General features: G+C 47.5%; 1 protein-coding gene across 1 annotated transcript in view; it reads right to left on the reverse strand.

Moving 5' to 3' along the window:
* Col22a1 (collagen type XXII alpha 1 chain) overlaps window positions 1-13438 on the reverse strand; it is a 258754-nt gene that overhangs the window by 209025 nt on the left and 36291 nt on the right. Inside the window, exon 4 of the mRNA XM_076556018.1 lies at window positions 1482-1556. Coding sequence (XP_076412133.1) covers window positions 1482-1556 — 75 coding nt within the window. The remainder of the gene's footprint in view (window positions 1-1481; window positions 1557-13438) is intronic.

Consider the following 13438-nt stretch of genomic DNA (forward strand, 5'->3'; position numbering starts at 1 on the left):
GAAAAGGGACTTCAAAGGGAGCTGTCCTGTGCAGAACTGAGCAGGCACATTCCTTTTGTGGAAATGGATAATGGATTGTCTGAGAGCATCATGGGACGGGGTGGGGGGTGGGGGGAATCACCGAGGCACAAAGTGGGCACGTCCAATTCAAATTGTGCAGTGATTTCCCATTCTGGGCAGAGCAGCTCGGCTGCAAACACGCCAGCTTCAAAGCACCTGAGTTTTCAAAGGGAAACAGGAAAAGTCACCTTCATCTTGTAAGTCGGACAAAGAAGCTGTGACAAAAGACTGCACCCCTTGAGTGCCCACTCCGTTTCACAGGCCCCATCAGCAAGAAGAGATGGATACCTCTGTCTGCTGTGGCTTCCTCCAAAAGCCCCAGAAGTTTAACTGGAGTTGCTTGATGGGCAAGATGGAGCAAAGGTGACTAAGGCCTGAAGCCTTCAGGCTACCACACTGGATCCTTCACGGAAACCCTGGGACTCAGGGTCTGCTGCCGACCTATAAGCCATGCCAAAGAGCATGGCACTGGACTCTGCACCATCGCGGTGGGAGGTGCTTCCAGGAGCATCCGCTCCCCTGCATGTTCTTCCTGTTGAACACACACACAGGTATAGCGGCCTTCTACTAGAAAAATCCTCAGTCTTAAAGATACAGATGTTGCATTGATGCAGTCCACTGGGGCACACTGACAGGGCACACACTTCCTGGGACTGGGTGTGTCTGAACCATGCCTAGTCCTGACCTCAGGTGCTGGTGAGATATGCACACACAGCAGAAATTGGACCTGTGGACAACGGAGGAGGGAAGATGGAGAAAAGGACCTGGAACTAGGAGACAGACTGAGCCAGGAGACAGACCTTGGTGAGGAAAGCAGAGGAGAAGCCAACAGTCCACACGCTCACTCCAAGTGCTAAGCGGGACTTGTGGTCACAGGAGAACTAATCAATGTGCAACACAATCGGAGCAATGGGGCCATCGACTCCCCACACTCCACAAGCTGCCATGGCCCTTCTTTCTGCCGGGCATTGTTGGAGATGGTCTTTTCATAGCCTCAGAATGCTTCTCTCTGCTGCAGGCCTTTAGTCACATGCCTGCTTCCCCACCTGCTGAGCTCCTCATCTGTGTATGCTGCTGATCCAATCCCCCTTCTCTCTGAAGTACCTCTATTTATTCATTCATCTGCTCAATTTGCCATTTGCTTGCCAATCCACCGACGCCTGCTATACTCATTGTCATGAAATTTTTAGGATGGCCCCAACCTGCCAAAAGGAAAACTGTATACAGACGCTCCTCAGTGCTGAGGGATTACTGCCACCTGCACAGTTCAAACCATCCCACCAGGACATTGGTGACAGATGAGAATGATAGAAGAGTTGGCAGGGGGGGGGAGGGACCCACGACGACACGGGACGATGACGACACCCTTAGATCTGCAAGCTGCACATGAAAGCAATCCTGTGTGTTGGAGTCTCTCATACCTGTGATTTCTTTGGATCCTCCATTAGTGTGTTTAAAGCGGTCTCCTTCTACCCGAACACTGGGGCAGAGCACGTCTGAAAAAAAGGCAAGAGGAAACAGACAGGTGAGAAAACATGCCTACTGTGTCCCTATTGAGTGTGAGAGCAACAAGCCCCACTCTACCTACCGTGAAGAGTGGCACACAGAGGGGACTGGTGGCCCTGTATTATTTAATTCTTCCACGTACCACTGGACATGTCTTGCCAGGACAGTCATTATTGTAGCTTACAGGGTTCACAGCTTGGTAAGACTGGTGCTCCATTTTCTCCTCTGGCAGCATGCACGGCACTTTCCAGCACTACGAAAGCCAGTAGGAATGAAGCTTCCAGATCAGTGCGAGCTTGATATTTCCACGTTCTAGGATTTAAGTATCTTTAGCAATGTGTGTGTGTGTGTACATAGACGCACAGGTTTTCAAGTGACTTTTTGAGAGATCTTCAGTATTATTTATCTATCCCTTGTATACCCTCTTCCTCTACCCTACCCTTTCATTCCCATATCAATCCAATCCCTCTTGTTTAATTAATCTTTTAGCCTTTATACCACTGATCATTTCTGTCTTTTGTTATTGTTCCTTTGAGGGGAATGTCCTGGGAAAACCTCACTGTTCTTGGGCAGGCAAGCAGATGCAACCATCTATCAACTCTTATCAGAAGAGCTTCTATTTGTAGTAATGAGCGGTTAACATGGAGGCTGTGAACTGGCTAACATGCAGAGATGAAGACATGGGAAAACTAGATCACACCCCTTCCTCCAAGACTCGGGGATCATTGCAAAAGAGAAGAAAGATTTTAGGATCCAGAGGTGATGAATGATTACAAGGACGTAGTGTTTTCTAGACACAGCAGACTGACTATGTGAACTCAGAGCAGTGGCAGCATGCACAAAACCCGTGAGTTCAAGCCAGACCAAATCTCCAGCATGGAGAGGGGAAGTGGGCATGAAGTCCCACCCCTAGCTGGGGTGCTACTGGAAACAGACAGCAGGAAAAGATGGAGTCAGTTTTCCTTAAGAGGGTATCCCCTGGAGAGATGACTGTGCTCCAGTGAGAGGTTATATATCCAAGATTATATGGGTAGCACAAATTGGACTTGATAGGTGTTTTATTTTTTCTTTTTTAAGGAGCACATAAATTTGGCTTGGTAGGGAAGGCTCATGGATCTGGAAGGAGTTCAGGGTGGTGGTGAATATGATTAAAACATATTGTACAAATTATCTAGGAACTAATAATTTTTAAGAAATGGTAAGATTGAGCCACACAGATAGGAGAACCGAAGGAGATATAGGCTGAGAAAAACCCATTTGTGGAGGTATGAAATATTTATATGAACATACATATGAAAATGATAGGCCAGTGAGCCATTCATCAAATGGGAATTGTGTGCCAGAGGGTGAGCCCCCAAGACACCTGCTCACCTCCCTCTGATCCAGCCCTGCCCAGGAAGCAATCTGGCTCTTATGTATTATTACTTTAATCACCAGGCACTTTCACCATCCATTAATTTTATGTGCAGGAACTGATCACTTTTCCTATTTGGGGACATCAACATTTGAGTGCAGGGCTGTTTGGGCATCCTTAGCTCACAACAGGAAGGGGAATGGGTGAGAGTGACCCTGCTTTCCAGGATGTATTTTAATGCACACCCCCTATAAGGCACCAAGAGGTCTGACAACCACAGGGAAAGAGTTATTTTGGAAGCAGCACCAGGATGTCTGTCTAGGACTAAATCTAAGGGAAGAAGCAGGCACAGGGCAATATTTAGACAGCTCCACCCAACACAGACTACAGCTGTAGGGTGGTGAATGATTGCTGTAACTCTGGCAGCCCCCCAGAAAGACAGGCTGGGGATGGTCAGTCATTGAAATGAGTCTACACTGTAAATGGAGTTGACCCAGATGGCTCTGTCCAGGATGGTGAGCAAAACCCTGGAGGCTGATGGGTGCGTCACTGAGTCACATCTACACATAACCCATAGGAAGGAAGGACCTGGTTTTTGAAGACCCAGATGGCAGCGGCAATCTGGAGATCACAGACACAGAAAGACTGGGTGTCTTGTTGGGGGAGACAGACTTGTTCACACTGCTTTAAGGAATCCTTCCCAACAGAACCGCAGATTGTCAAAGGCCCTCAGCACATGTCATTGCTAAGCCTCCTCCATTCGAGAGGCTCACACGGCAATTCACACCCCATCTGGTTAAGTCAGCACATATAGCTCACCAAATAACTCCCCAGCCAGGCTTCCCAAGAATGCTAGGGGCCTTGGGCGTCACCCATGTCATAGCTGAATCGGACAGGCACTCCACAGGCTCACATTTTCAACTCCATTTCCCCTACTGGTGGCACTGTTTTGAGGAGTCCTGGCAACTTTGGGTGTATGAGCCCACCTAGCAAAAACAGCTGACTACCAGGGGTGGGGGGCTTGGAAGGTTATACCTGACTGCCATTGCTGCCTCTCCTTCCTAATGGCTGTGACGTGAACAGCCTATACCACAGGCTCCCATTGCCATAAACTCCACTGTGCCTTCCCCATTATGATGGACTAAAACCCCCTGAAACCATGAACTAAAATAAATACTTCCTTCTGAAAACTGTTTCCCACGTCAGGCCAGTGTGACACAAAAGTAGCTAACATGGCCTGCTTTCAGGGAGCTAGGCGTGGTACCCCAAGCCCAGCTAAGCCATCTTCCAGTTCCCGTTACAAAAATACCTCTACATCTTGAGTCATGGCCTGTCACTATTTGTTCAACTGAAATACAGACTGACCTCTAGATCTGTCCCAAACTCACACATTATTCAAAGGACATAGAAATGGGTAACAGAGCATACTGCAGTTCTGCCTTCAGCTGCTTGTGGGCTGTGATGCCCCTATTCATTCCTACCTGGAGAAGGACCCCCTCCAGAGAGAGACCAAGTTCCAGAGCTAGTGACACAATACTCATGTCACTGTTGGGCATGTGTGCCCCCAGTCGGTGGCTGGATCTCAGTTCAAGTGTATATGCCCACTGTCTCCACCAGGTGTAGCCCAGGCCTCTGATTTAATCCAAATAGAAACAACCACTGACCCTTGAACTGGGAGGAAAATGTTGGCTGGTAGATGGTAGTATTCAAGATACCCTATTCACCATGATTTTGATGAGTCAAAGAGATGATATCCTAGGCTCCAACGCTTCTGGGATGGGGGTGTGGCAGTCACTTTTAGTCATCAACATAATCCTCACCGTTTACTTCTGTTGGCTACAGGAATGACACCATTTTCAACCCACAGGGAAAAAAAATCTGACTAATTGGTAATTGGTTATGTCACTGTAGTTGAGATTTTTTTCACTTTGCAATCAAATGCATCCAAACTTGGAGAAACCCACTTCTTGTGGGCTGCACCAAGATGCTGGGGCAGAGAACTCTTTGAAAGTCTGAGTTTCTGGATATGTGAGGAGAAGCAGTGGGTTATGGGAACCAATGCATTATTCCCCTGGGAGAGAAGCCACTGGCAGAGCAGGGTCCCTTCACTGTCCCAGTATACATGGATTTGTCCAGTAACTACTGGGATCCACTTGAGCAAGAGTTCTGGAGTTAGAGCAGGGACAAGAGCTGAGGTTTCAAAAAAACCCACTTACGGTGTTCTTGGCTGGTTGCATTTCCTTCTTACAAACCTGAGAACAGAAATGGATGACTGCCAAGTCCCTGCTCCCTCAGCACCGGTTCACTGTCTACACACCATTATCCACCCACTGCATTTTAGGTTTAGAACAAGGGCCCCGTGCTTCTCAGGAGAACGCTGGTACGCTTGCGTCCTCACACAGATCAGGCTTCATCATGCCAGGAGCTGGTCAGAAGAGCTTCCCCAAGGGGTAACACTAGACACCTACTCCAGTCTCTCTGGAAAAGCACTTGAACTTACTTGCCCTCAGTTTACCATATAGACAAGGAGTCCATTTGGCATATTATGGAATGGGGAACGTTTCTGACATCCTGCACTTTATGTTGGCACATCCGTGGACCTCTCTGTGGGACATACAGTCATACCCCTCTTTGGTGTTCACCCAAGTCTTTTCCAGTTTGGAAAAGAGGAAATGGGCAATTGTTAGGAGCCCACTGCATGCCCATTGCCTGGCCCAGAACTGAACACAGTGCCATCCTTAGTAGAATGTGTTCCTATTACACAAATGCAACAACTAATATCTAAGAAAACTGGGGAAATTCACCAGGTCTGAGGAGCACCTGTATTTAAATTAAACACCACCTTGAATCTAGATCCCTGTAGTGGAGATGACAGGTCCTAAGGGTAAATATCAGCAGGACCAACAGCGGCCAGGCATGCAGCTGTAGCTGGGTAAGGATAAGACAGAGCAATTGCTGCTCATTCATCATCAGCTCATGGAAGGTGCTGCTGGGTGCAGCTGACCACAGGGAGATGCTGATGTTCCAAGTGGACAAGGGAGAAAGTGGAGAGGGGGAGGGATAACTCACTTGTAGACACATATCCCAGTCTTCCACTGCTCCAGCTGTGTCAGCGAGGGATCGTCTATGCTCGCCTGCTTCACAGAGGCAGCAGACAGTATACCACGTACAACGACTCCAGAGATAACATTAACAAGCATTCCATTCCTAATGGCTTCCCAGGGATGGGGTGGCCATATGTCTAAGTTCAATACTGGGCATGCTGTGTGGGCTGTTTGTGGGTTTCTTCACTACTCAATTGGGGGAAAGAATTATCTCCAGGACCAGAAGACATATGGAGCTGGCTTGCTGTGCAGCAGACACTGTTGGGAAGCATGTAAAATACATTAACAGATTTAATTACATTCTCGCTACAGCTTTATGAAGTGGATGCCCTTAATTACAGAAGCACAAAGAAGGGTATACAGAAGGCAGGAACTGCCCAAGGCTCACACTGCCAGCAGGTGGTGATTCAGCAGGCTCCCGTATCTGGTCCTCAGCATGCACGCACGCACGCACGCACGCTATGGCCTCTCTAGAGGCTGGGTCACCTGACCAGAGACTCTAGTCTGCCTCCAAAGCCTGCCTGTATAGCATCCAGATGGCTTGCTACCTTCTGAAATACCCTCTGGCTTTTGAACAGTTCTGACCTGCAGAGGCATCTTCCCGAACTCTGCACCGGTAAGAATCACTTACTTATATGCCTGGGGAAGACAAAGCTCAGAGAAGTTAAGAAATTTACCCAGAACCACACAGCCAGTAAGTGGCAGAGGTAGACACATGCCCAGGGAGTCTAACTTAAGCATGTGCACTTTCAACCATTATCCATTTGATTCCCTGCCTTGGAAAGCACTTTGGTGATAAAAGAAAAACAACCCATAGTCCAGCAGCAGCATCTCAAAGTCACACATGCGCCCTAATGTAACTCTCTGAACAGAGCAGCAGGAAACACATAATTATCAGTAATCTACACCCGAATCGGTTGTTAAAGGGGGGAGGTGCATAAATCACATCCAATGGCCAGTGCTGATCATGTGAGAAGGCAACCCCCTAAGGACCACACACTGTGTTCTTATGTTCAGTTCTATCCCTGATACCTGCTCTGGGACCTTTTGGAGATTCCTGGTCCTGGTCCTATCTTTCTTCCAGACCTGTCCTGACTAGTTTTATGTCAACTTGCATGAGCTAGAATCATCTGAAATAGAGGGAACCTCAATTGAGAAAAGCCCTCCATAAGATCCGGCTATAATGCTGGGCGTTGGTGGCTCACGCCTTTAATCCCGGCACTCGGGAGGCAGAGGCAGGCAGATCTCTGTGAGTTCGAGGCCAGCCTGGTCTAAAAAGCGAGTTCCAGGAAAGGTGCAAAGCTACACAGAGAAACCCTGTTTCAAAAAACCATAAAAAAAAATCCAGCTATAAGGTGTTTTCTTAATTAATGATTGATGGGGGTGGGCCCAGCCCATGGTAGGAGGTCCCATCCGTGGGCTGGGGGTCCTTGGTTCTATAAGCAGGCTGAGCAAAGCCATGGAAGCAAGCCAGTAAACAGTAACCCCCATGGCTTCTGCATCATTTTCATTTCTATCTCCAGGATCCTGCCCTGCTTGAGATCCTGTCCTGACTTCCTTCAATGGTAAACAATGCTGTGGGAGTATAAGCTCAATAAACCCTTTCCTCTCCACGTTACTTTGGTCGTGGTGTTTCATCACAGCAAGAGTAACCCAACTAAGTAAGACAAAACCAATGTATACGACTGGGTACCTGCTGCCTCTGCAGAGGCCCTGGCTCCTCTAGCTGGGTCCACACCTCCCGGGACCTCTGGATTGCAGAGGTAGAGTCGGGGTGCCAAACTTCTGGAGAGCATTTATGTAAACATCAGGGCCATTATGCTAGGATATGTGGCAGACACAGTAATACTAGAATAAAAAAAAGTCCTGCTAGACCTGCAGCCGGCTGCACTCGCTGGTCACACAACCCCTGTCCTCCCCGTTTCCCATTGTCTCAGAAAAGAGCAGGCGCAGGGTGAAGGGGGAGGACAGAGCTGACCCTTACATGATGGCAAGCTAGGCAACTGTCCTATTTGCAGACTGGAGAGGGAGATTAACTGACGACGAGGCAGGGTCCAGCAGAGCCATCTCTCCTCTCCTACACCCATCACATACCTCTTGCTGGAAAACTCAGAGCGAGCTGGGAGAACTGGTCCCCAAGGCTGAGAATAGGAAGCCTCAACCCAGCCCTTATGTGCTGTGGAGTATCATTTTAACGAGACAAAGATGTGCTACGTGTGTTTGTGCTGCAGAGTATTACTTTAACAGTGTAAAGGTGTGTTACTTTTGTTTATGCGCACTTGTTTAACGATGTAAGGGCGTGTGTTTAATTATGTAAAGATGTCTTGCATCCACTTCACTTTGCCAGCCTAAGGCACCTGATTGGGCTGAATGGCCAGTAGCTAGACGAGAAAGGACAGGCAGGGCTAGCAGGCAGAGAGAATAAATAGGAGGAAAAAAAATCTAGGTTCAAAAAGAGAAACGGGAGGAACAAGAGAAGGAGGAGGAGAGGAGAAGGGAGACGCCCAGGGCAAGAATTCAGGCAGCCACCAGCCAGCCAGACACAGAGAAGCAGTGAAAGTACTATATACAGAAGTAAGAAAGGTAAAAAGCCCCGAAGCAAAAGGTAGACAAAGAGAAACAGGTTCGTTTAAGTTAAAAGAGCTAGCCAGAAATGTGCCTAAGCTAGGCTGAGGATTCAAAACTAATAATAAGTCTCTTTGGGAGCTGACTGGTGGTTTAAAAGAAAAGCCTAAGCTGTGCATGGTGGTGCACACCTTTAATCCCAGCACTTGGGAGACAGAGGCAGGAGGATCTCTGTGAGTTCTAGGCCAGTTTGGTCTACAAATCGAGTTCCAGGACAGCCAGGACTCTGCTACACAGAGAAACCCTATGTCAAAAAACAAAACAAACAAACAAACAAATCCTGGTACACTTATGTGTCTATTTCCCAACTTAGAAGGATCAAAATCAGAATCCCCCTCCATCTGGGCTACCAAAGGGCTAGTGGGACAGGTGTGGTGATATTTTATTTGTACTGAAATGTTATTTTAATTTTATGTTAATAAATAAAGTTGCCCTGGGGTCAGAGCTATTAGAGCCATAGTGAGAGCGTGGTGGTTAGAAGAGCTAGGTAGATTTCTGTGTGTTCAGGGATACAGCCAGTATTGGAGACATACGCCTTTAAGACCTGGAGGGCGGTACTTACAGGCAGTGATGAGGCAGTCATGTGGTTGGGTTTACAACCAATGAGAAGGCAGAACAGAAAGATTATTTAAACAGGGACACAGGAAGTCCCTCTCTCTCTCGGGGAAGCTAGGAGCACTGCAGGAGGTAAGATTTTATCTCTGAGCTCTGACCTCTCGGCTTTTCTCTTTTACCTTGGCTCTGTGTTTCTTATTTTAATAATACGATTGGTTACATCTACAGACAGGGCATAGGCAGTACTAGGCACGACATCTGGCATCTAACAAGTTCTACTCGTTCATGTATTCATTCCTTCAGCCAGGACATACTTTCCATGTGTCCAATACAGTTTCTACAGCTTGTGGGGTGAACACAAGCACCACATGACTACAGTCAGGTGTTCCCTCCCCATTGGTGCCAAGGGAAGCTATAGAGAACACCACAAACAAGCCAACTGGCCAGCTGTATTGCCCTCCCTACAGAGGAAGTACACCTATGTGGTGACAGGGTGATGAGTGAGCCTCTAGGATGGGCACTGGACCTCTGGGTGATATCTGAGCTGAGTGTCATGGAGAACAGCCAGAAAAGAGGCAGGTGAAGCAGGTAACTGCAGATGGCTGACGGGCACTGTTTGACAGTGTTGGTGGGAAACAAGAGCCACCTTGAAACAAGTGGCAAAAGTCAGGGAATGGGGTAGCCCCTTATAACCCAAGGCAGGGTTTGGAATCCCAGGCAATAAAGAGACCTCTGCCCAGGAGGACAAGGACACGTGCTTTAGAAGCTGGGTAGCAGATGACTTTCTGCTCCTGAAGGGTGCCCTCTGAGAGTGGCACTCATTGTGGAGCGTCACCATCCAAGGAAGTCTGAAAGGGACACTCATCCGCTGAAGCTTCCGGTGTCCCAGGGCACGGGCTCATTTCCTTTCACAGGAATGTCCCTTGGCCCAGAACCAGTAGGTGTCACCAGAGACTGTGACTAGGATTCCCTGAGATGGGTAGGCAACAGAAGCATAGCAGAACACAGTGGGGGTGTGGGGAGGAGTCAGCAGAGCTCAGGACATCCCGGGTAACACTTTCCAGGCAGCAAGGCAGTGACTACCGTCCCTCAGTGCCTAGGAGATGACACTCTACTCAGAAGCAAAGTGTTTTCTTTACTCCACATCTCTAATGCCGGGTATGTATCTGGCACCGATATGAGCAAAAATAATGGGTCAAATGGCAAGTCCTCTATCCACGAGAACTATGTCCAGCCAAGAAGATGAACTGTCATGAGTAGGTTACTGGGGCAAGCGTAAGACACTGGAGAGGTAGAAGGTGGCTGGAGGGCCAGAGATGTCTCAGCCAAGACAGCATGGAAGGAAGGAGATGAAGGCAGGAAAAAGAAGAGGGACTCACTGGAGGTGCGGGCAAGGGTCTGGAAGTGGAAAACATTCGGACACCATGGCTTGGAGATGGCCAACCAAGGAAAAAAACAAGGACAGAGGAAGGGGCCAAAAAGGCCCTGCAGAAGGGATAGCATGATTGGACAGGGCAGGAGTATAAGCAGCAATCAGTCCAAGAGGCTGCCCTGTTGCCAGGTAAGTGACAGCAATGGTTTGTGCCTCCAGTATGGGGTGATGGCTTTGTCAACCTGACACAACCTAAAACCACTTGGGAAGAGAATCTTAGTTAAAGAATTGTTTAAGTCGGGCTGGCCTGGGGGCATGTCTGTATGAGATTACCATTATTAAGTTAACGGATGTGGAGAGAACTAGTCTATTGTGGGTGGCACTATTCCCTAGGCAGGAGTCCTGAACTGTGTGAGAGGAGAAAGTAAGCAAGAAAGCGAGCATGTATGTACACATTCTGTCTCTGCTCATGACAGCGGGTGTGATGCGATCAGCTGTCTCAAACTCTCCCTGTGTCTTCCCTTCAATTATTGATTGTCACCTGGAATCGTGAGCTGAAATCAGACCTTTCTCCCCACAAGTTGCTTTTTCATGGGCTAGTTTATTAGTAAAACTAGAACAGCTGGAGTAGAGGTGATAAAAGTGGCCAGAATCTATTCTAACATAAAGCCAGTCTGGTAGCTTTGGTGGCAAATTAAATGCCAATGATTGTCTGGGAAAGAGGATCTGTTACCCAGACCTTATCTCCAAAGACAGTTCACATTTGACATGAGTTATTAATATACAGAAGGCACCTAAATCTATACACACAGTTTCAAGATCAAAGCCCAGGCCATGTCTGTTTAGCAGTCATATGGACGGACACACACACACACACACACACACACACACACACACACCACAGCTAAGTTCAGAGGTTAAATGTGTTTTCTAAGACATTCATTAAACTATGTCTATAAATCATATTGTCCTGTGGCAGGCCACACCTAGGCCAGGTCACCACATCAGTGTGGAGCAAAGTCAGGCTGAGCCTGGTTCCAGCAAATGAGCAGAAGTGGTACACAAAGTCCCTCAGCTCTGCAACAAGACAAATATTCACCCATGTGGCCCCTCTGGGCCTTGGATAGCTCTCTTCCATCCCAACCTGACCCTAGGTTGGAGCTCACCTCCTGTTCCCCGATTTAAGGAGTCCAAGACACAGATGACGTCCACTGTACTGGTTAGCCTTATCCGTTAACCTGAGACACAATCTAGAGTCATCTTAGAGAAGACACCCTGATTGAGGGATTGCCTAGATCATATTGCTCAGTGGGTTCGTCTATGGGAGAGTACCTTGATTATTGATCAATATAGGAGGACCCAGCAGTGTTCCTTGGTGGTTCCTGTCCTGACTTCCCTCAGTGATGGATTGTGATCTGGAAGTATAAACCAAATAAAACCTTTCCTCTGCCACATGCTTTTGGTCCATGTTTTTATCACAGAAACGGGAATTAAACTAGAACTTCCGGTGTAGCATACACATAACAAGTAGGTGCTGAGCAGGGCAAACTGTACAGAGCCTGCTTTGTGGAGAGTCAGAAGACCCTGCATGCCTAACTGTCTGCCCCACTCACTCAGTCCATGCCAGCATGAACCTCATCATTACCTTTCACCACCCTGGTCTTTCATGGTCTCGTGTACTTGTCAGATTGTGGTGCATAAAACCCTGTATAAATCAACAAGCCGGCATGTTGTCGGCGAGTTGCCACACTCACACATCAAGTAAGGTTGATTTAAGGCTTCAAGAAAATATGAGATGGTATGTCACAAGTGTTCACACAGATTTTTAATAAAGTTATTTTTTCTGAACAACTGCTTACAAGACTCTTGTGGGATGTGGGGCCAGCAGAAAAGTTCTTCACTACCCTAAGCATACTTCCGTGTCCCATGATGGTCCCGTGTAGACATCATGAGTGATTGTGTGTGTGTGTGTGTGTGTGTGTGTGTGTGTGTGTGTGTGTGTGTGTGTGTGTGTATGCTCCTATGACTGTATGAGTATACCTGTATGTCTTGCCTGTGTGTCTATATAACTAATGTGTGTGTTTATGCCCGCAGTTGTGATTAAATTCAATGAAACCCAAGCCAACGTTAATGCAAAGGGCAAAAACAAAATGGGCACATTTTACAGTAAAATAAGTCACTGGAACCATCCAGTGTGGACCACTGTTGCCTCCAGTCTTCCGGCAAGTACAGCATGAATCAGGAGCATAGCAATTAGTCAGCCACATTTCCTGGAAACCCCTGAGACCCTGTGTAACCTCCTGTCCCCATTTGTTCTCTGTCACTTGAGCTAAAAAGCATTGGGGGGGGGGGAGCGGGAATGGGAAATGCAAAATGTCCACGAGTTTAATTATATAGATGTGTATTTATATACATAGGCTAATTTATATATAGATTCTGTGTGTTCACTTTTTACATAGAAATACTTATTGCAGTGACAATTTACTGTGGTCACTGTAAGTTACCTCAAAACTAAAACCACCGTTTGATATTCAGTCAGCTCTCCATGGGCTGGAATGCTTTGACAGGATCCCAGTAACTGAGATTATCATACCTGGGAGGATGCAGCTCACTTTGCCAGGATGGCATCAGCACCAGAGTAATAGGGCTGATTCAGACCCTATAGCTGGGTATGGCAAATGTGGGCACAGTGAATATCTTAGCTCACATCATCTTGTAGTCCCACAGAGGCATTCTGAGGCCTGAGAAGGTATAAGGGTATTTTAGGAATCTACGGGTACCACAGAGCAGTGACAGGCAAAGGAGAAGCTGCATTTGGCATGTGGAGTGACCAGTTTATGATCATGATGTTGATGGAGACAC

The sequence above is a fragment of the Peromyscus maniculatus genome, chromosome 20, assembly GCF_049852395.1.
Source record: "Peromyscus maniculatus bairdii isolate BWxNUB_F1_BW_parent chromosome 20, HU_Pman_BW_mat_3.1, whole genome shotgun sequence".
NCBI classification, from domain to species: domain Eukaryota; kingdom Metazoa; phylum Chordata; class Mammalia; order Rodentia; family Cricetidae; genus Peromyscus; species Peromyscus maniculatus.